The sequence below is a fragment of the Scylla paramamosain genome, chromosome 42 (genome assembly GCF_035594125.1).
Source record: "Scylla paramamosain isolate STU-SP2022 chromosome 42, ASM3559412v1, whole genome shotgun sequence".
NCBI classification, from domain to species: Eukaryota; Metazoa; Arthropoda; class Malacostraca; order Decapoda; family Portunidae; genus Scylla; species Scylla paramamosain.
Genome location: NC_087192.1, coordinates 9307501 through 9330000, shown reverse-complemented (window position 1 = coordinate 9330000; position 22500 = coordinate 9307501). Strand labels below are relative to the sequence as shown.

Sequence of the window (22500 nt, the reverse complement as noted above, 5' to 3'; positions counted from 1 at the left end):
TATATATATATATATATATATATATATATATATATTTTTTTTTTTTTTTTTTTTTTTCCCCATCTAAACAAAATAGAAAAAAAATTTTTGATCCTAAAACTTTGCTTTCATGGTTAGAACAATGAATTTACATTTTTGCCTTATTTCATTATAGTATGGGTTACAATTGGTTTTCATGTTAGGTAAAGACCTTTGCAAAATCTCATTTGCTTATCTAATTGCTTTAGAAATGTTGCAATTAAGTTAAAACAATGAAAGAAAGAATATAAAGGTTTCTAAAGATTTTTAATTTTAATCAGATCCTTCTTGTGCTGACCTGATCTAGCAAGAAATTTCTCATATTTAGAAGAATTTGCTTACATTTCAGAAATCTCGTATCTTCCAGAATGTTCTACCAGACACTTTTAGAAGCTTCTAAAACATTTTAGAAGGTTCCATTCAATTTAAACATTTCCAGAATAATCTAGAACTTTTTAGAACGCAGTATAAATTTGTAGAAGTATCAAGAATTTTCTGGAGTCTACAAGAATTTTCTAGAATGATTCAGAATATTCTAAAGTAAGTTAAAGAATATTCTAGAAAGATTGAAATAATTTTGGAACATATTCTAGAAAGACAACAAATATTCTAGAGTATTGCTTGACAATATAAAAGTAGAGGCTTGCAGACTGCCAATCAGTTCTGCTTTGGCTGCCTGAGAAGACACATCACAAGAGGTGAAATGGCATCAAGAGGCTGCAGTCATTCTCCAAATGCATTCTGCTACATATGTGTTCAATTCATCAAGACAAAGGCAAAGAAGTTTTCTGTGACAGCATCTGGAAAAATGTGTGAAGCTTACAAAACATATTTTGCTGTGCTAGTTGGGGACCAAGACAAAACCTCATTTTGCTTCTGAGCATTATAAGAAAACACTATAAGGTAAAATAGCTGTTAATTTTTCAATTAAGAATTAAGAATAAAAATAAAACAAGTTTAACAGAAACTCGTACTGTTGTTCTTTTAGAGAATGGCACAGAGGAGAAAACAGAGCCATGAAATTTGCTACTCCTTGAATATGGCGTGAACCTACTGATCACTCAACTGACTTTTTTTTCTTTTTCTTTTATTTCTGCAAGATAGATCCTTCTAAACGCCGATGTGGGGAAAAATGCACCCGCTGTTTTCTATCCAGGCATTCCATCATCCATTGCACCAGTACCACACAGTGCTGATCTTCCTGTACCAGCTCCTCCAGAAAGAAGCCAACTATCAGAAGAAAGCACTGAGTCAGAAAATGAGCTAAAGAGAGACACTGAGACATCACAGATAGTTGAGAAGAATTCTTGCTACACAAACCAAAGAGATCTCAATGACTTCATCTGAAATTTTGTTTTGACAAAGTCAAATAGTGAGCTTTTGACTTCAAGACTAATGGAATAGGATTTACTTGATGACTGTGCAAGTGACCAGCCAAAGAAAACGCCCTTGAAAGTCCATATCCTAGATGTTCAGCTCGACAGCTTCAAGGAGAATATGGGAACATATTCAGAGGAACAAGGGGAGCGCTTCCACCAAAATAAAGTGAACTTTGAACAGAGATATCAGGGATCCATCAATGAAAACATGATGGGAGACTACATTTGGGGACTCATACGTGAAAGTGATTTGTTGTATTCATGCAAATCAAGAAAAACTTCACTTCTAATCCTGAAAATTAGTTTCAGAAGTTTTAAAATATTTTTTTGTGCCTTTTAATTTTCTATTCTTTTCTTTCTTTTTTTTATTTTTATTTTATTTTATTTTTTTTTTTTTTTGTCTAAAAATGCTAAAATGCTGTTACGCTATTTGGGGCAAATGATAATTCTAAAAGCCACCAAAGCAAAGTTTGACAGGAATAATGGGCATTTTCTATTGTTTTGCAATGAAGAGTTGGAAAATAACACTTGCTTGTTAAAGACAAAAATCGTATTACATAGTGTTATCAGAACAACAAGATGCTCACTCCATGACGGCAGAGTGCAAATGGGGCATCGAATCGTATGTCTGGCACCCTGTTCACGCATGCGCAGAGGGGAGGGACAGTGTAGAATGGCCCTTCATTGTAATGGCCCTCCGTTGGACATTTCATCCTCAAACTGGTGTGGCAGGATGAAATGTCCGGACAATCCCGGCGTCCAACTTATCGTACAGACATTTGTTCGTGGAGCGGGGTGCGGTGAGGAGCAAGTGAGGTCTTATCAAGGCGTCGAAGGGGGGAGGCTGTAGTTGTATGCAAGGAATATGAACACATTGTGGAAAAGTTGCTACACAGTAAAAATTTCGATCCCCAGACTGTTTCGCCATCTACGAAACCAGATAAACGTCTGCATTTTCGGGGTAACTTAAGTATTTCATATGAACCTATTAAACCCCCTTTCTAGTAAAATTATGTTTTTTAGTGTACAGTATATTACAGCGCACACTTCATACATGCTCTATGAATATGAAGAAAGAAAAGAAACAACATGGTATATAGTGACTGTATTGTTTATTTTGTCTTCACAGAGAAGCCAAAAGGGTACCACTGCTTATCAATGCCTTTAACCTTATATAAAGACAACAGCACCACGGATTTTTTTTTTTTTTTTTTTTTTGCCCTACTCACTATAATTCACAGGAACAAGGAAGAGTACTTGTACTACATGCTGAAGTATAGAACAATAAATTAAAAAAATAGGAATTTCAAAGTGTACATCAAAAGTTTTAAACATTAAATTACTTACATTAATTAATTAAATTAAATACACCATATTCGTGACACACAGACAATACTTTATAGCTTTTAGCACAATACAAGTGTTAGTGGCATTGCACTCACACAAAAAAAATGCATATTTGTGAATTATATAAAAAAATAAAAATAAAAAGCTAAAATTATTTACATGACATGCTCTCATATAATAAGGAACTATGAAAACACACACACACACTTATTACTTAATATAAAGTATTACAATATATATATATATATATATATATATATATATATATATATATATATATATATATATATATATATATATATATATATATATATATATATATATATATATATATATATATATAAAGTATTACTTTATATTGGGTGAGACTTATATTACATGGACAAGAGGAAGTAAGGAAATGTACGTGGGGAATAGGAGTGATTGCGCGGATAAATGCCGTTTGGAGGTTCAGGCTGGGTAGGCTACTTGTTAGGGACGTGTCTAAGCCTCATCCCCAGCCTCTCTCTTCATATTTCTCTCCTTCGTTCATTCTTATTCTCCCTCACTTCTTTTATTCATTCTTACTTCTCTTCGTTTTACCTCGCTTTATCTCGCTGCACACAACACTCCTTCATAAACAAAAATTTTCGGTAAGATATACAAAAGCTTACGAAAATTTTAGGAAAATATAAAAATTCAAAATCAACTCACAACTAATCCATTACATCATCATATTAAAACAAGGGGCGTATACTCATTATAAAATATCAAAGACTACTATAGCACTAACATGAATAATTACTACACACTAGAAATAATAGGGCTCCTATTTGGTTCTCCAACTCAATCTGCCGTTTCTTCCTCCTCCTCCTACTCCTCCTCCGAGACCCGTATCTGGTTCTACGCCAGGACCTGTGGTCTCTACTACACTGGTGTGCAAGCTTTCTTCTGCAGGATATCTTAGTCATCTGTTTTCTTCAGCAGCTACGGCTGCTTCAACGTCTCCTGTGACTCTGGTCACTTCGCCTCCGTCGTGTTCTCGGTTCTCTGCCTTCTCTACTCCACTCACTCTCACCTCTCCTCCTCTCCTCTCTTCACTACACGCTCTACTCCATCTGTCTTCTCCACACAATACAAACTTCAGAGTCACCACGCAACATCCCTATATCCTTGCAACACACAATGTCCCCACCAGGGACCATAATCTCCTGATGCATCATCATGGCAGGGCCAGGCAAAAAAAAAAAAAAAAAAAATACTTCCCAGCCAAACACTACTCTCACTCAGACCTGCACTGCCCACAACACTCACGCTTGCCCGCTCACGGCTCTGTGGAGGCTCTATGTCACACCCATAAACTGATAAAATAAAAATAACACTTTCTTGGCAAAACTAAGAGGTGCCCTTGAGCCACTCTCAACTAAATAATATAATCCTTCTCGGGTGTGAAACAACCAAGCCTGCGTCTCACTGTCAGGTACATCACTACTATCACTCTGCACTTTTCCTTCCAAGACTCCAACCCCTTGATGACACAGATTTCGTCGCAACGAGTAACTGCTGCTCCTTTCCAGGATGCAGCACACTCATTCCTGCACACGGAGCCAAACTCCCGCACGTGGTCATCACAAAACAACAAACTCCGGCACCAACATGAGCCCGGCCAACGTGCCTTTGGACCAGCCCCACTGGTCCCAGCAACGGCTCCCTTGTGCAAGCCTCTTTCATCATCCATGATACCTTGTCACTTCGAGGAAGCCGGCATTCACCAACACAGACCACACATCTCGGACCTAGCACCTGACAAGTAACAGCAACTCGGCCACAGGCAGCCCCCAACAACACTGAGGGTGCCTCCCTAGCGACAAACAACAAACATCACAGGCAGCCTCACTTAGCGCTGCCTCCCGACACCACGTCGTAACGCTTGTGCCAACTGGATCATCGTAACCCACACTGGAAAAGGAAATCGAGCGAGCAACTTTTTAAATTATCCCACACAAGGAGAAACAGCACTAACCATGACACGGGGGGAGAGGGGCCACATAAGGCTTGCCAGCCTGACACTTGGTTACGCCCAACAAACGTGGTTCACTTCCGACTACCAAAACTGCGTCAAATGCTCCGGAGTCATCCTGACTCCAAAACGACCAAACACCCGGCCGTTACGTACTTCTAGCACCCGTGCCTCCTTAACTGCGGATGGCACATCAAAATGGGGCTTCAAACCTCCGTCTTCTCCCCGCCGGCTATTCACAATATTGTTACTCTCAACACGCGCTGTCCGACCCTCGGCTTTCTTGCCATCCATTCCAGCCTTGGTAAGCAGTGGGGCAGCACATACACGAGGGGCAGAACCCTCCTTAACTACACTAACAGCTGTAGACACAGCAGCCAGCACAGGTGGCTCATCACATGAGCAAAGATCTACCGTGTATGGTCCCGGCAGGGGAGCAGCTTGCTCCCCTCCTCCGGTGCACCCCGTAGGAGAGGAAACTCCCGGGCCCCCCCCAGCAGACTCAGGAGCCTCCCCGCCCTCGGCAGCGACCCCTGACACAACAGACACAACTATCTTGGGCCTGGACTGAGCACCGGCTCCCACAGCCTCTACACCAGGTGACCACTCCCCCTGAGTGCCACCTCCGAGAGGCTCCGCAGGGTGAAGCAAGCCATTAAACAAACAACCTAAATCCATCACTCCAGCATAAACCTTGGCAACACTCCCTACAAAGTCAGGTGCTTTCTGCGGCGGCTCTGCGCTTCTGCAGTTAGCTCCAGCACACTAACTCAAAGACGAATCTGACTGACTCATACAAACCCTTGCCAGCAGCGGACAGGCCTCTGAGCACTCTGCCCCCATTGCATCATCAAGACAAGCTTTGCACTCCTCTTGTGGTGGCCCTATCTTATTGCGGTCGATCCCAGAAGTCACAGATCTCGCGGGCACCCGACGCCGGGGTGCTCGCCTCTCTTTAAGGCGAATAACAACAGGAACAACTGAGTCACAAACTTCAGCAGTCACCTCATCTGGAACGGGGTCCGCGGATAGGAGCTGAACCCAGACCTCCCCTCTTGCTAGATTATTCCCTAGAAGGAAATCGATCCCCAGCACTGGCAGGTCCTCCATTAATGTCACAAGCGGGCATCACAGCCTAATCTCCGCCGTAGCGAAGTTCTCCATGGCGTCAATTGTCCGGCACCACACAGGCTTATCGGAAGCAACTTGCTTCATAGTCGCATTCCTGCACAGCGACTGCTGTGCGGCTGTCTCTTAGTACTTTAATGGAGTACTCAACCCCATCAGTCTCAACTGTACCCTGACACAAGAAAGGGCGCCACCAGTCTAATTCAGAACTTAGAGGGGGACGATGAGGTATCAACAGACGAGGGGGCGGCCACAACGGCCTTTCCACCCTCACAACGGAACACATCCCGGATCTGTGTGCGCCCCTTTGAGTGTGATGTGAATGGCTCTGACACGTTGAAGTGTGCAGTTATGTGCAGACCCGTGAGACTATTTGTTGTATGTGCAAAAATTTTGTAAACTTGTGTAAACTACGAAATTTTCCACTGGGGTAAGGGCGTGTTACACGCAGCGAATAAAAAGAACAGAGAAATAAAAAGAATTAGAAAGAAGAGAGAGAGAGAGAGAGAGAGAGAGAGAGAGAGAGAGAGAGAGAGAGAGAGAGAGAGAGAGAGAGAGAGAGAAAGCTGGGCAGACAAGTCTGACACCTGCTAGAACGATATCACTGTAACACGATTTTCGTCTTTGACAAGCAAATGTTATTTTTCAACTCTTTCGATTGCAAAACAATAGAAAATGCACATTATTCCTGTCAAACATTGCTTTTGTTGCTTTTAGAATGATTTATTGCCCTAAAATAGCAAAAATTCACCATTTTCACCATATTTGGACAAAAAAAAAATGACAAAAAAATAAATGTTTAAAAACTTCTGAAACTAAGTTTTAGGATTAAAAATGTTGCTTGAAAACAACAAATCACTTTCACGTATGAGCCCCCAGATGTAGTCTCCCATTATGTTTTCATTGAAGGATCCCTGATATCTCTGTTCAAAGTTCATTTTATTTCGGTGAAAGTACTCCCTTTGTTCCTCTAAATATGCTCCCATATTCTCCTTGAAGTTGTCAACGTGAGCATCTAGGATATGGGCTTTCAGGATATGGGCTCTTCACTAAAGCTTCAACCATTTCCATATAGTTATCAACGTTGCTGTTTCCAAGAAAGCCCTGTACTACAGCAATGAAACACTTCCAAGCTTTTTCCCCTTTTCTGTGAACTTTCGTAGAAATTCTGAGCACTCCATAATTTTCCTTACTTGTGGTCCATTGAAAATAACATATGACAGGATGTCCATATATATATTATAAGTTCATTTTCTTTATGTCATTATTATCATTATTACTACTATTTATCATATATATATATATATATATATATATATATATATATATATATATATATATATATATATATATATATATATATATATATATATAATTTCTATGTACAACGCCTCTCGTTCCCTTTTTTGTTTTTTTTATCACTCCATAGGTGGCGTCACGTGCACCCCTTCAGTCCCTCGCCCCTCAGTCAGTCAGCGGCTGGCCTCTGGGCTGTTTAGAATTACTCTGCACTTGGCAGTTTGTTATTATACTGGAAGATATTTTACGCAGTGTTTGCTGTTATCCCTGGATTTGGACATTATCACATCTACTAGCTCAGCCCGCTAGCACAAACAACTTTCACCTTTGCCTCTGAAAGATATTTGAAGGCAGCAGATTCCTTGTCAAACAAAAGTTTTTGAGGATTCACCAATGGCTCATGTTTGATATTGTGTGCCCCACTGTAGTGTCAGTTCTTGGAGGCCAGTGCTTTCTCTGGTAATGTGTAGCTCTGTCTCTACCGTCCCGAAGGCAAAGAAAGCAGGGATTCTTGGTAAAATCCCCTTGCAGTCCTATCAAGAGAGCCAGCATCTTGAAGTCTCCAATAACTTCTCAGCCATACTTGTTGTAGTTCAAAGTTTTCAGTAGAAGCTTTACACTGTTGTAGTCCTCCTTAAGATGCACAGAATGAGCAAGAGGCAGAGGTGGATACTTGTTTCCATTATCCAGAAGTACAGCTTTCAGGCTTTTGGAGGAGCTGTCAATGAAGTCTCCATTCATCTGCATTGCAAGCAATTCTAATAGCATCAAATAAGTCTAATACACCACTGCAGTAGCATAGCCTGTCCTCCTTTGCAAAGAAGCTGGAGAAATGTGTGTGACGTTTTCTTTGGCTGGTGAGTTGCCCACTGTCATCAAGTAAATTCCATTCCTTCAGCCTTGAAATCAAAAGCTCACCTTTTGACTTTGTCAAACTAAGATCTCTGATGAGGTCATTGAGCTCTCTTTGGTTTGGGTAGTAAGGATTCCTCCCAACTATAACTGTATCTATGATGTTAAAGTCTTCCTCCCTGTTTAGCTCATCCTCTGACTTGCTGCTTTCTTCTGATAGTTGGCTTTTTTCTGGAGGAGCTGGTACAGGAAGATCAACACTGTGTGGTACTGGTGCAATGAAAGATGTAATGTCTGAGTAGAAAACAGTAGGTGCATTTTTCTCAGATTGGCGTTTGGAAGGATCCACCATGCAGAAAAAGCAGTCAGTTGAGTGATCAGTAGGCTCACGCCATATTCTAGGAATAAATTTCATGGCTCTGTTTTCTCCTCTATACCATCCTGTAAAAGAACAACAGAATGAGTTTTTGTTAAACTTATTTTATTTTTTATTCTTAATTTTTATTTTATTCTTGAAGAAAAGTAACAGCTATTTTACCTTCTAGTGTTTCTTACAATGCTCACAAGCAAAATGATGTGCCCAGGTCTTGTCTTGATCTCCAACTGGTACAGCAAAATAGGCTTCGTAAGCTTCACACATTTTTCCATATCCTGTCATAGAGAATTTCTTTGCTCTTGTCTTGATGAATTGACCACATATGTGGCAAAATACATCTGGTGAATGACTACAGCCTCTTGACGCCATTTCACCTCTTGTAATGTGTCTTCTCAGGCAGCTAAACCAGAAATGATTGATGCAGATGCAGATGCAGATGGGGGGGATAGACAGGGTGGTGAAATTAGGGGGGGGGAAAGACTAAGAGTTGGAGGGAATAGACTTGGTGAAATTGAAATAAAGTGAGAGAATAACAGGTGGCGGGCTGTACGCCTTGCTGGTTCAGATCATGATTTGCGGTTCCTCGCTCCCATTACTTATTATTACTTATTAGAAGGAGGCTGCGGTTATGGTTATTATTAATTTCGCGTGCTTAGTAATTTCTATGTGTATATTGGATGTGGTTGTATAGTTTCCAGTGCTTTAGATGTTTTCCTGAACCATGTATGCTCATTGTTGTTATTTATATCGTCTGTTATTATGCGTATGTAATTTGTGTCTTGTAATGTATGCTGTAATGTGTGTTTTGTTTTAGATGCTCTTTCGTAAAGTAAAATATTTATTGGTTTTATATTGCTAAGTATGTGTAGCTCCTCACAGGTTTTCGTGTAGGGATATTTCTCATTATATGCAAATCTTAATGAGCTGTTTTGTATTCTTTGAAGCTTACGAATTGCATTATTTGAAATTGTTACTAGAGGATAGTCTGGATATATTAAAATGGGAATAATGCAAGCTTTAATTAATTGTAATTTTATGTTGGTTGTAAGCTGTTGAAATCTTTTTAGAGTATAAAGCACATGTTTTGCTTTTTTAATGTTACTATTAACGTGTTGGGTGTATCCTTTGCTGTTTATTGTTAATCCTAGGATGTTAGCTTGCTTTGTATAAGGTAAAATTTGATTGTTTATATGTATTGGATCTGTTTTCGTTATTGAGATTGGGAGTATAGCAAATTTATTTATGTTTGTTTTTATTTTCCATTTAAGTTCATACTCGTTTATTTTTATTATTTCTCTTTCCACATTACGTGCTAGGAATTTTCTGCTATTGCCTGGTTGTGAAATTATTTGTGTAACATCGTCAGCATAGGATATATGAGTACAGTGTGGGCCTGGTTGTGGGAGGTCTGCAGTGTATATGGAGAAAAGTGTAGGCGAATGATTGATGGTCTGGAAGCCCCTACTTTTATATTGTCAAGCAGTACTCTATAATATTCTTAATCTTTCTAGAATGTCTTCCGGAATGTTCTCAGTCTTTCTAGAATATTCTTGTAGCTACTTTAGAATATTCTGAATCATTGTATAAAATTGTTGTAGATCCTAGAAAATTCTTGATATTTTTACATATTTCTATTGTATTCTAGAAAGTTCTAAAATGTTCTGGAAATGTTTACATCGAATAGAATGTTCTAAAATGTTCTAGAAACTTCTAAGTGTTTGGTAGAACATTTTGGAAGATTTGAGATTTCAGAAACGTAAGCAAATTCTTCTAAACATGAGAAATTCTTGCTAGATGTGGTCAGTTCAAGAATGATCTTATTAAAATAAAAATAAAAATTTAGAACACTTTATATTCTTTTTTTATTTCAACTTATTTACAACATTTCAAAAGCAACTAGATAAGGAACTGAGATTTTGCAAAGCTCTTTACCTAACATGAAAACCAATAGTAACCCGTACTATAATGAAATAAGGCAAAAATGTAAATTCATTGTTCTAACCAAGAAAGCAAAGTTTTAGGATCAAAATTACTTTTTGGTTAGATGGAAATAACTAGAAAATTATGGTTTGGCGCGAAGGACAAGACAAGTCAAATTTTGTTACATAGTGTAATTACTCTCAGTGAGGTCTAAAGCACTGGATGAGAGGGTGCTGTGAACTTATCATTAAACCCAGCTGTGACCTCACTGAACGTTTCCATTTGTGTCTCATAACACTCGGGGGTAAGTCACACCCTGTCTTCTAAAGACAACTCTCTTCTTTCACACGAAATTACAAGCACCTAATTACATACACACCCTTCACTCAAAATTCATAATTATCATCGCGAATCCTACACCAACCTCGGAGTCTCCATCTGGGGAGGCAGATGTCCCCAGGTCGGACTGCTCTTCTGGTATCGACCCTAAGTGTCTTGACACCCCCCTCAACTTTTTCTTCATTAACTTCAACAACATTCGCGGTCTTAGATCTAATTTTCAATCTGTAGAACACCACCTCTCCTCTACTAAACTTCATCTTCTTTTCCTCACTGAAACACAGGTGTTTGAGGCAAATGACATTACTCTTTTTTTTCTATTCTCTCCTACTTTCTTTATCCTCATTTTCATTCCAAAGCTGGATGTTGCGTTTATGTGAGCACTGATTTAACCTGCTCTCGTGCTCACGCTCTTGAATCTTCTGAGTTTTCCACCATCTGGCTACGGCTACAGAGTCACTCTCAAACTAAATTTGTCTGGGCTGTACACCTCTCATCTAACTCCTCTGACTATAAGAAATTCTTAGAATACTTAACTTCCAAAATGGAGCACATTCTGACTCTCTTAACTTATGCAGAGATCTGAATTCTTGGAGATTTCAATGTTCACCACGAGCTTTGGCTTTCCTCTCCTTTCATTGACCATCGTGGTGAACTAACCTTTAACTTTGCTATCCTTCACGACCTAAAGAAATTGGTGCAACACCTTATTCAGTTTCGTGACCGTCTTGGAGATTCGCCCAGCATTCTTGACCTTTTCCTAATCTCTAATCTTCTACTTATGCTGCTATCCTATCTTCTCTGTTGGGCTCCTCTAATCACAATCTCATATCTGTATCTTGTCCTATCACTTCAGTCCCTCCTCAGGATCCCCCACCTTGAGGTGCCTCTAGTATTTTGCTTCTGCTACTTGAAGTGACCTGAGGAAGTATTTTGCTGATTTTCCTTGGAATGACTACTGCTTCTTTGTCAGAGACCCGTCTCTGTGCACCGAGCGCATAACAGAGGTGATAGTGTCTGGCATGGAGGCGTACATTCCTCACTCTTTTTCTCGATCTAAACCTTTCAAACCTTGGTTCTCATGATATAAGTGTTAGAGAGGTGGCCCACAAAAGGTACTTAAGCCTTCCATCACCAGAATCTCATGTGCTTCATACTTCTGCCTGGGACCATGCTAAGTCTGTTCTCGAACTATACAAAAACTTAATACTTAATAAAAAGTATCAAAATCTTTCAAGATCTAACTCCCTTCATGACTTCTGGCACCTAGCCAAAAACATCTCCAATAACTCTGCTGCTTCTTCTTTCCCACCTTTATTTCAACCAGATGGCACCACTGCTATCACATCTATCTCTATCTTCACTCAAACCTTTGCTAAGAATTCCACTTTGGATGATTCAGGGCATGTTCCTCCCTCTCCTCCACCCTCTGACTACCTATTATTCATGCTACCTATTAAGATTTTTTGCAGTGATGTTTTCCATGCCCTCGCTGACCTAAACCCTCGGAAGGCTTATGGACCTGATGGAGTCCCTCCTATTGTTCTCCGAAACTGCGCCTCCATGCTTGCAAACTTAGTATTCTTTAATGCCTCAAAAACTCATTTCCTCCATCTATCAACTCAACACATCCTTACAGACAACTATTCCCTCTCTTTTTCAATAACACTCAACTGTCCCCCTCTTCTACACTGAACATCCTCGGTTTGCCCTTTACTTATAATCTAAACTGGAAACTCCACATCTCATCTCTAACTAAGATAGCTTCTGTGAAGTTAGGCGTTCTGAGTTGTCTCCAGTTTTTCTCATTGCCCAGCTGCTAACTCTGTATCCGTCCATGTATGGAGCATGCTTCACATGTCTGGAGGGGTTCCACTCATACCACTCTTCTAGATAAGGTGAAATGAAAAGCTTTTCGTCTCATCAACTCCTCTTCTCTAACTGTCTGTCTTCAGCCTCTTTTTCAACGCCGCAGTATTGCATCTCTTGCTATCTTCTACCGCTATTTTCATGGTAACTGCTCTTCTGATCTTGCTAACCGCGTACCTCGATTCCCTCCTCCCGCGGCCTCGCTGCACAGGACTTTCTTCTTTCTCTCACCCCTATTCTACCCACCTCTTTAATGCAAGAAGATGTCTACTTTCTTCCCAGATTTCCAACAATTTTATGAGAGGTGGGAATCTGTCTTCTGAAATACTGTAAATATACTGTTACCTGGCCAGTGTGTGTATATATATATATATATATATATATATATATATATATATATATATATATATATATATATATATATATATATATATATATATATATATATATATATATATATATAATATATATACACACACACACACACACACACACACATACATACATTGTTATAACCACAGTTCCCAGCCCTTTTACAAAGCTGCCACACCTGGACTAGCTTCCACATAATCACCTCCTACATGACTGGGTTCAGGGCTTTATATGAGTTATAAGATCCACTTTAGATTCATGCATTTTCTTAACAATGGTCATAATGCCAGGTCACACTAATGAGGTCGTCAGTCTGTTTTACCAACTGACAGACAAGGGAAATACTCTAACAACAATTAACTCCCAAAGCTGTGAAAGCTATGGGGGTTAATTGTTGCCGATCAGTGCTGTTTCCTGCCTTCTGGACAGCAGGCCTTATCAGGACCTGAGGAGGGAGCAAAGTTCACTACAGAGCTAATTGCTAAAAGTCCTCTGTGGCTGTTCAGCATCTGCCAACAATAGCATTTAACACTAGCTCACTAACAAGAGACATGACTACAAATGAGTGCTCATGAACACACAGGAGGGTCATTCACCGCTCACTGTACAAGAACTCGGCCTGCACACACACACACACACCACACACACACACAACCGAGGAGTCACTTCCCTGGGTATGGAGCGAGTTATACACAACTACCCTGTCTGGCAGGCTACTGAGGAGAATCTTATACTATATAAGTAGGCCAGGACGTACGGCCAGTAATGACTCAACCCCATAAAGCAATTGATCCGACTTACTCGTATCTGACCTCAGTCTCCGCCAGATATTAGTGCCCTCTCTCAGTAAGTACGCTCCGTCTAAGCACCGGGTTGTAACCGACTTTGGAAAGCACGCCAAACACTCTTCCTCTGCTGCTACAGGGAGGTGGAGTACAAGGAAGGGAGGGGGGTAGCAACAAACATACGTACACCCGCCCACCACTCTGCTCCCTGTGCTGGTTATATGAACAAAACACTCAATTTCTGAAAATTCTAATGATCAAACTAGTGGGCTAGATGAATACTGATTACTTAATTGTCAAGAGTAATTATTCTACTAAATACTGGATGATACTCAGATTGAATGGACAAGGGGAAATAAGGAAATTTATGTGGGGAATATGAATGACTGCACGGATAAATAATATTCTAGAAGCTTCAGGCTCGGTAGCTATATGTCCAGGACATGTTCAGGCTTTGTCCCCAACCTCTCTCTCTCTCTCTCTCTCTCTCTCTCTCTCTCTCTCTCTCTCTCTCTCTCTCTCTCTCTCTCTCTCTCTCCTTCCTTCCTTCATTATTCTTTTCTCCTTCGTTCTTCCTACTTTCTTCGTTTTACATCGCGTTATTTCGCTGCACACAACAATATATATACATATATATATATATATATATATATATATATATATATATATATATATATATATATATATATATATATATATATATATATATATATATATATATATAATATATATAATAGTTTTATTATTACTTCTGTTGGGTGAAGATGGTGGGTAGCTTGTAATATGTGAAAGGGTGTTTCATATGGTTTTTCATTAACTACCAGCCAATTCTTTTGTCATGTAGCTTTCATATATACTTAGGTAAGTAATTGAGCATGTCAAACTCGGATTTCCACTGTACTTGCACAAACACCTCACAACAACTCGTGAACTAATAAACTAATAAGCATGCAAATTCAAGTTCATTCCTAGTCTGTGTCAATCCCATCCTGCACTAAAACTAAAACTACAAAACTATGCGTTTTTCTTAAGGAACGCAGCCTTCGTTTTCTTCCTTCTGGTGATTTTATGCAACAATTTGGTTACCTAGTTACAGTTATAATAACATATTTATATAGGATCCATTACACAATTTAAGCATGACATCCACTCAGCAATTACATATTGAAGACTTCTCAGTTGTGTTTTATTTTTCTTCAGGTGAAATATTTAGTGTAACTTAGTTACTGTTGCTTCCCCACAGTTATTATAAAATGCTCTGTGAGCTGGCACCTGAGCTGCCATCTTCACCTTCAGGGATCTTAAAGAGCCCCAGATTACCTCATCTGCAGAGAGTTATAGTGATGTCAGAGGAGGAGATAAGGTAAGTGCTTCTTACTTTCCTTTTATTTTCTAATTCAAAACGATATTTGTGGTGGTGGTGAGACCGCGATCATGAAATATTGGTTACCTATAGTGCATTATGGGTGGTTTCTTGTAATGTAATATTATGAATATCCGTTTACAGCTCACTCCTTTCAATATCTACAATGCATTCAATCTGAAACTAATAATTTCTTCATTTTACTCTTTGTTAATTTTGATCTATGACATTTTATCATATCCTTGCCTTATTAATAGTTATTTATAGTGAAATCAAGTACTTAGCAACACTTGTGATTCTAACATTCAACAACAAATTGGCAAAAGTCTTAATCATCAAACTAGAATTCAATAATGCTTTTGTAGCATGAGAGGGGAAAAACGTGTATTGACCGCAGTTTTCCTTTGTCCCGAGCACTTAAGAAATACTGGTGACCCGTGACACATTTATTTAATCTGTAGAGGATTGCTAACACGTTCTGTCGGAGACCACAAAACATAGCATCGCAAACTAAGAACACAACACACGAAAAATTAAAATGCCAAGGAAAGGAGCCTTCGGTTTTAAAGTCTAACCTAGAAACAAAAATATCAAACGTATTCTGAAATCTCATACCACCAAATCTGCCTACCTGGTACACAAGCAACTCCTGCAAAAGCAATTGAATAACAAGAATAAAAGGCTCGCAAAATTAGCAAACTTCTTGCAGCATTATATTGTTCATCTTGCCCGCTCACACACCTCGGCAGACAGTAAGTGAGTCCATCAGTCACCAAAGGAGTCAGCAGAATTCAAGAGACAGATTGTACCCTCACAATACGACTGCCACAGTGGCCGATACAAGACTGTTTCCGCAAGACCGCAACACCTCTACACCGTTTGCGTTGATCTTCCACGAAAAGACGAAAAGACGTTCCCCATTCGAATTTATTCAAGGTTATATTATCATCTACTTAAACAATTCTATGTAATTAATTATCTTCATGAGGGAACCGACAATAAATATTTCATATCAAATAACTTGACAGCTTACAAGACAGTTGTCTTGTAAGAAGGACAGCAGATTCCATTGATCACATCTAAGATAATATGAGACCGCTTGTAGCCTGGTACATTATACTACATGAAACAAACAATGCACAGAATTTTATGCTAGTCAGGTTTCACTAAACAATAAACTCTCAAATTTAAAATTGCAGAATAGAATATTATGTGACCCTCCACAATTCCTAATGTTTTTTTTTCTTTTCTTTTTCTTTATCTTTTTATTTATTTATTTATTTTATTTTTTTCATTTTGAATATCTTCAGTGGAACAATCAAATTCACCGACTTGTTTGTGGCAGCAGACAGTTCCCATATGAATAATTTGGAGCAAGTCAAGAAAACAAGAGTAAGATTTGACGACCCTTGCAGCATACAGTTCACATCGGTAAGTGTTACGTTGAAATGTATGTTGAAAATATGAAATATATGTTGAAATCAATATTATTGACCTTCCTGCTCAACTTGGTCCATAAATCATTTTCTTAATTGTTATAATTTCTTTGTGTTTTTCCGAATATATATTCACTATTACAGTATAACAGTACTGACTTAATTTATATCGCTCACATATTTACGATAATTTTGCCATTAATCACACATTCCAGTATGACAATATGCAATCTGTTGATTAGAAGTGCATAGTGCAGGTGTGGGGCTCTCACCTCCGCCTCATTGACCTTTGAGCTTGTGGTAGATGACGACCATCATCCCTGGATACATGGCTATTGTGATATACTGGTTTCCACAGTTTGTCAAGGTGTTCATTTATTGATCAATCGAAGGAAGAATAAACACCAGGGTGGATTATAACTATACGACGACTACTCCAGCCCAGATTCGTATCAGGGTCCGCAGATTGGTAGCCAGGCGCACTAGCCACTGAACTACGAATTCTGAACTGTATATCCAGTACATTTAATTAATATTCTGAAAAGGGTCGCGTCCATCATTGCTTCACTTTTTTTTTTTTTTTTTTGTCAAACGCTTCCTGTCATTTCTGGTAAAGAATAAAAACAAAAATAACATATTTCAAAGACACAATATACAAGCAGCTGAGTCAAAATAGTTAATGGTGATTTTGGTTATATTGTCTGTGTGTTGCAGTGAGACCATCCAGGTTTGTAATTAAGTATAAATAACATCATATAAGACAAGTGAAAGACTAGTAAGGTATATGGTTCCTCATAACTCCAAATTACTCAATATTCGTACTTAAGGAAATGAGGCAAACTTCGTGTAGATGCTGTCATTTATTTTGGAAAAAAAAAGTGTGTGTGTGTGTGTGTGTGTGTGTGTGTGTGTGTGTGTGTGTGTGTGTGTGTGTGTGTGTGTGTGTGTGTGTGTGTGTTTCAGAGGAACAGGAGAGTGAATTTTTGCCTTCGTTTTTTCATTTTATTTATTTTGTCATTTCTCATCACACGTTTAGTTAACAAGAAAACTTATCGGATTTTTTGCAGAAATTGCTTTTAATTGAACATGTATAGACAGAGAAGCAGTATAGAATGCACGAGTGTAAAGTAACAGAATAGTTGCTGATTTCAGAGATACTGCGATCATCTTTGTACAGAGTAGATGACGTCTCTGACAAGACACCATTTGTTAGTAGGTGACGGTGAGAGCATCAACACGGGGCTGGATCAGGCAGTCGCTCCAATCGTTGGAAGGCATAGTTTGCTAAGCCATATTCAAAGGCTTATTGAGAGTTCCCGAAGATTTATTGCACAGCACTCAGCCAAGTTCGTCACTGGTGCTTATCCTGATGCTTATCCTACCTAATACAGCAGGGGCGTACTGCTGTTATTGCTCCAACGGTAACTACTATGTTTAACCGTTTAAAATATACCAAAAAGTCACCGTGCCAGTTCTGCGTCACTCCACAAGATTGGCACGTCCTTCCTTTGCGAAAAAATGAGCCCGACTGACAAAGTAAGCAGCGACACCTGCGCTCAGAAGCGCTGCGGTTGAGGGGAGTGGAGGAATGAGGAAGGAACGGCGAGGTGGCAGGCAACCAGCATGCTTTCCCCATGCAGACACAAGCCTATCCCAAAGAAACTACAACATTGCAAAACTTTTTATGAGCTAAATACAGGGGCTGGGCCGGATCTGATCACTTTATAAGAGAGGTCAACTCTTCTACTATATTATGTACTGAACTCAACTTGAGGGGACAAAGGGAAGTTGGCAAAATTAAATGGAAGGAAGACTGTGTGAGTGTGAGTTTTTTTTTTTTAATAAACTGTGGAGTACGGGCAGGAATATATTACACATCAGGCATCTTATATCTCTCTCTTACTCTTTCTCCTCTCTTCCGCGCCGCTCATAATTATATATATATATATATATATATATATATATATATATATATATATATATATATATATATATATATATATATATATATATATATATATATATATATATATATATATATATATATATATTACTTGAATTTCATATTTCATATGCATTTATTACTTTCATCATACTAATCCCTTTCTCCCTTTTTTGTGTTTATTTGACAAATAAGTTGATATTAAGCATTGATACGTATTTCAAGCAAATCTGATAAATTCTTTGGCAGTTTTGTTTACATTTAATTAAAAACGTTCGTACAGTCCCAATTATTTTACATTATCTATTCTCATAAGACTGGTTTATAATTACATCTTATTTCTTTGTCATACCTACGAAGATGCTTCGCCATTGCTGTGGCGTACTAACCGAGGCGCCGCCAGTGTTTATTTTGACATTGCTCTTATATGTGTTGCCAGATATTTAGAGTATTTATTCTTATCTTTACAACATTAAATATCTGAGGCCTAACTAATTCAATGATCTTCACACTACGCTAGACACATTTAATACCTACATATTTGTAATACACCTTTCAAAACAAAACTTAATATTAATTCAAATCTATGCATGCCTGAGTTGCATAAACTTATGTACGTAAAGGTGGCATTACACTGCATACTTCAACAAGCATGAGCCTAAGAGGCATGCGTTTGTTATGGAGTACTTCACTGGTGTCATCACATTAATCAATGGCCATTGCTGTGCATCTTACTTCAGATACACACACACACACACACACACACACACACACACACACACACACACACACACACACACACACACACATATACACATATGTGTGTGTGTATTAGGCAGTAGACACCTGCCGAAACCATAATTACTCCCAGTGAGGTCTAAACCACTGGATCAGGGGGTGCTGTGAACTTATCATTAAACCCAGCTGTGACCTCACTGAACGTTTCCCTTTGTGTCTCACAACACAAGGGGGCAGTCACAGCCTGCCCTCTAAAGACAACTCTCTTCCCCAGCACAAAACTACAAGCACCTAATAACACACATACCCTTCACTCAAAAAATTCAAAATTATCATGACGGCTCCTACACCAGCCTCGGAGTCCCCATCTGGGAGGGGACCATAAATGTCCCCAGGTCGGACTGCCTTTCTGTCGACGACCCTAAGTGTCTTGACACCCCACTCAACTTTTTCTTCATTAACTTCTGCAACATTCGCGGTCTAAGATCTAATTTTCAATCTGTAGAACACCACCTCTCCTCTTCTAAACCTCATCTTCTTTTCCTCACTGAAACTCAGGTGTCTGAGGCAACTGACAGTAGCCCCTTTTCTGTTCCCTCCTACTTTCTCTATCCTCATTTTCGATCCAAAGGTGGATGTTGCGTTTATGTGCGCAATGACTTAACCTGCTCTCGTGCCCACGCTCTTGAATCTTCCGAGTTTTCCACCATCTGGCTACGACTACAGATCACTCTCAAACTAAATTTATCTGTGCTGTATACCTCTCACCTAACTCCTCTGACTATAAGAAATTCTTTGACTACTTAACTTCCAAAGTGGAGCACATTCTGATCCTCTTCCCTTTTCGAGAGATCTCCATTCTTGGAGACTTCAACGTTCACCACTCGCTTTGGCTTTCCTCTCCCTACACTGACCATCCTGGTAAACTAGCCTTCAACTTTGCTATACTTCACGACCTAGAGCAACTGGTGCAACACCCTACTCGTATTCCTGACCGTCTTGGAGATACACCCAACATTCTTAACCTTTTCCCGACCTCTAATCCTTCTGCTTATGCTGTCACCCTTTCTTCTCCGTTGGGCTCCTCCGAGCACAATCTCATATCTGTATCATTTCCTATCGCTCCAATCCCTCCTCAGGATCCCCCTAAGCGAAGGTGCCTCTGGCGTTTTGCCTCTGCTAGTTGGAGGGACCTGAGGAGGTATTTTGCTGATTTTTCTTGGAATGACTATTGCTTCCGTGTCAGAGACCTGTCTTTGTGTGTTGAGTGCATAACAGAGTTGATAGTGTCTGGCATGGAGGCGTACATTCCTCACTCTTTTTCTCGACCTAAACCTTCCAAACCTTGGTTTAACACAGCCTTTTCTCGTGCTATACATGATAGAGATGTGGTCCACAAAAGGTACTTAAGCCTTCCATCACCAGAATCTCATACACTTTATATTTCTTTCCGGAACCATGCCAAGTCTGTTCTCCAACTAGCCAAAAACTCCTTCATTAACAGAAAGTGTCAAAACCTTTCAAGATCTAACTCCCCTCGTGACTTCTGGCATCTACCAAAAAATATCTCCAATAACTTTGCTTCTTCTTTCCCTCCTTTATTTCAATCAAATGGCACCACTGTTATCACATCTATTTCTAAAGCTGAACTCTTCGCTCAGACCTCTGCTAAAAACACTACCTTGGACGATTCTGGGCTTGTTCCTCCCTCTCCTCCACCCTCTGACTACTTCATGCTACCTATTAAAATTCTTTCCAATGATGTTTTTCCATGCTCTTGCTGGCCTAAACCCTCGGAAGGCTTATGGACCTGATGGGGTCCCTCCTATTGTTCTCCGAAACTGTGCCTCCGTGCTTGCACCTTGCCTAGTCAAACTCTTTCAGCTCTGTCTGTCAACAACTACCTTTCCTTCTTGCTGGAAGTTTGCCTACATTCAACCTGTTCCTAAAAAGTATGACCGTTCTAATCCCTCATACTACCGTCCTATTGCTTTAATTTCCTGCCTATCTAAAGTTTTTGAATCTTTCCTCAACAGGAAGATTCTTAAACATCTATCACTTCACAACCTTCTATCTGATCGCCAGTATGGGTTCCGTCAAGGCCGCTCTACTGGTGATCTGGCTTTCCTTACTTAGTCTTTTAGAGATTTTGGTGAAACTTTTGCTGTTGCCTTAGACATATCAAAAGCTTTTCATAGATTCTGGCGCAAAGCTTTGATTTCCAAACTACCCTCCTACGGCTTCTATCCTTTTCTCTGTAACTTCATCTCAAGTTTCCTTTCTGACCGTTGTATTGCTGCTGTGGTAGACGGTCACTGTTCTTCTCTTAAATCTATTAACAGTGGTGTTCTTCAGGGTTCTGTCGTGTCACCCACTTTCTTATTATTCATTAATGATCTTCTAAACCAAACTTCTTGTCCTATCCACTCTTACGCTGATGATACCACCCTGCACTTTTCCACGTCTTTTCATAGACGTCCAACCCTTCATGAGGTAAACATTTCACGCAGGGAAGCCACAGAACGCTTGACTTCTGATCTTTCTAAAATTTCTGACTGGAGCAGAGCAAACTTGGTATTGTTCAATGCCTCAAAAACTCAATTCCTCCATGAATTAACTCGACATAACCTTCCAGACAACTATCCCCTCTTCTTCAATGACACTCAACTGTTCCCCTCTTCTACACTGAACATCCTCGGTCTGTTCTAATAATCTGAACTGGAAACTTCACATCTCATCTCTAGCTAAAACAGCTTCTATGAAGTTAGGTGATCTGAGACGTTTCCGGCAGTTTTTCTCACCTCCCCAGCTGCTAACTCTGTACAAGGGCCTTATTCGTCCATGTATGGAGTATGCTTCACATGTCTGGGTTGGTTCCACTCATACTCCTCTTCTAGACAGGGTGGAATCAAAAGCTTTTCGTCTCATCAACTCCTCTCCTCTAACTGACTGTCTTCAGCCTCTTTCTCACCGCCGCAATGTTGCATGTCTAGCTGTCTTCTACCGCTAACTTCTCTTCTCATATTGCTAACTGCATGCCTCCCCTTCATCCGCGGCCTCGCTGCACAAGACTTTCTTCTTTTTCTCACCCCTATTCTGTCCACCTCTCTAACGCATGAGTTAACCAGTATTCTCAATCATTCATCCCTTTCTCTGGTAAACTCTGCAACTCCCTGTCTGCTTCTGTATTTCCACCTTCCTATGACTTAAATTCCTTCAAAAGAGAGGTTTCAAGACACTTATCCTTCAGTTTTTGACTACTGCTTTGACCCTTTTATGGAACTGGCATTTCAGTGGGCATTTTTTTTATTGGATTTTTGTTGTCCCTGGCCAGTGTC

General features: G+C 39.6%; 1 protein-coding gene across 2 annotated transcripts in view; it reads left to right on the top strand.

The window, feature by feature from the left end:
- Window positions 1–22500, top strand: part of LOC135093270 (medium-chain acyl-CoA ligase ACSF2, mitochondrial-like) — a 92163-nt gene that overhangs the window by 45626 nt on the left and 24037 nt on the right. For both annotated transcript variants that reach the window (XM_063992373.1, XM_063992372.1), the window contains 2 exons: window positions 14927–15046; window positions 16357–16477. In XM_063992373.1, the coding sequence (XP_063848443.1) occupies window positions 14927–15046; window positions 16357–16477 (241 nt within the window). The remainder of the gene's footprint in view (window positions 1–14926; window positions 15047–16356; window positions 16478–22500) is intronic.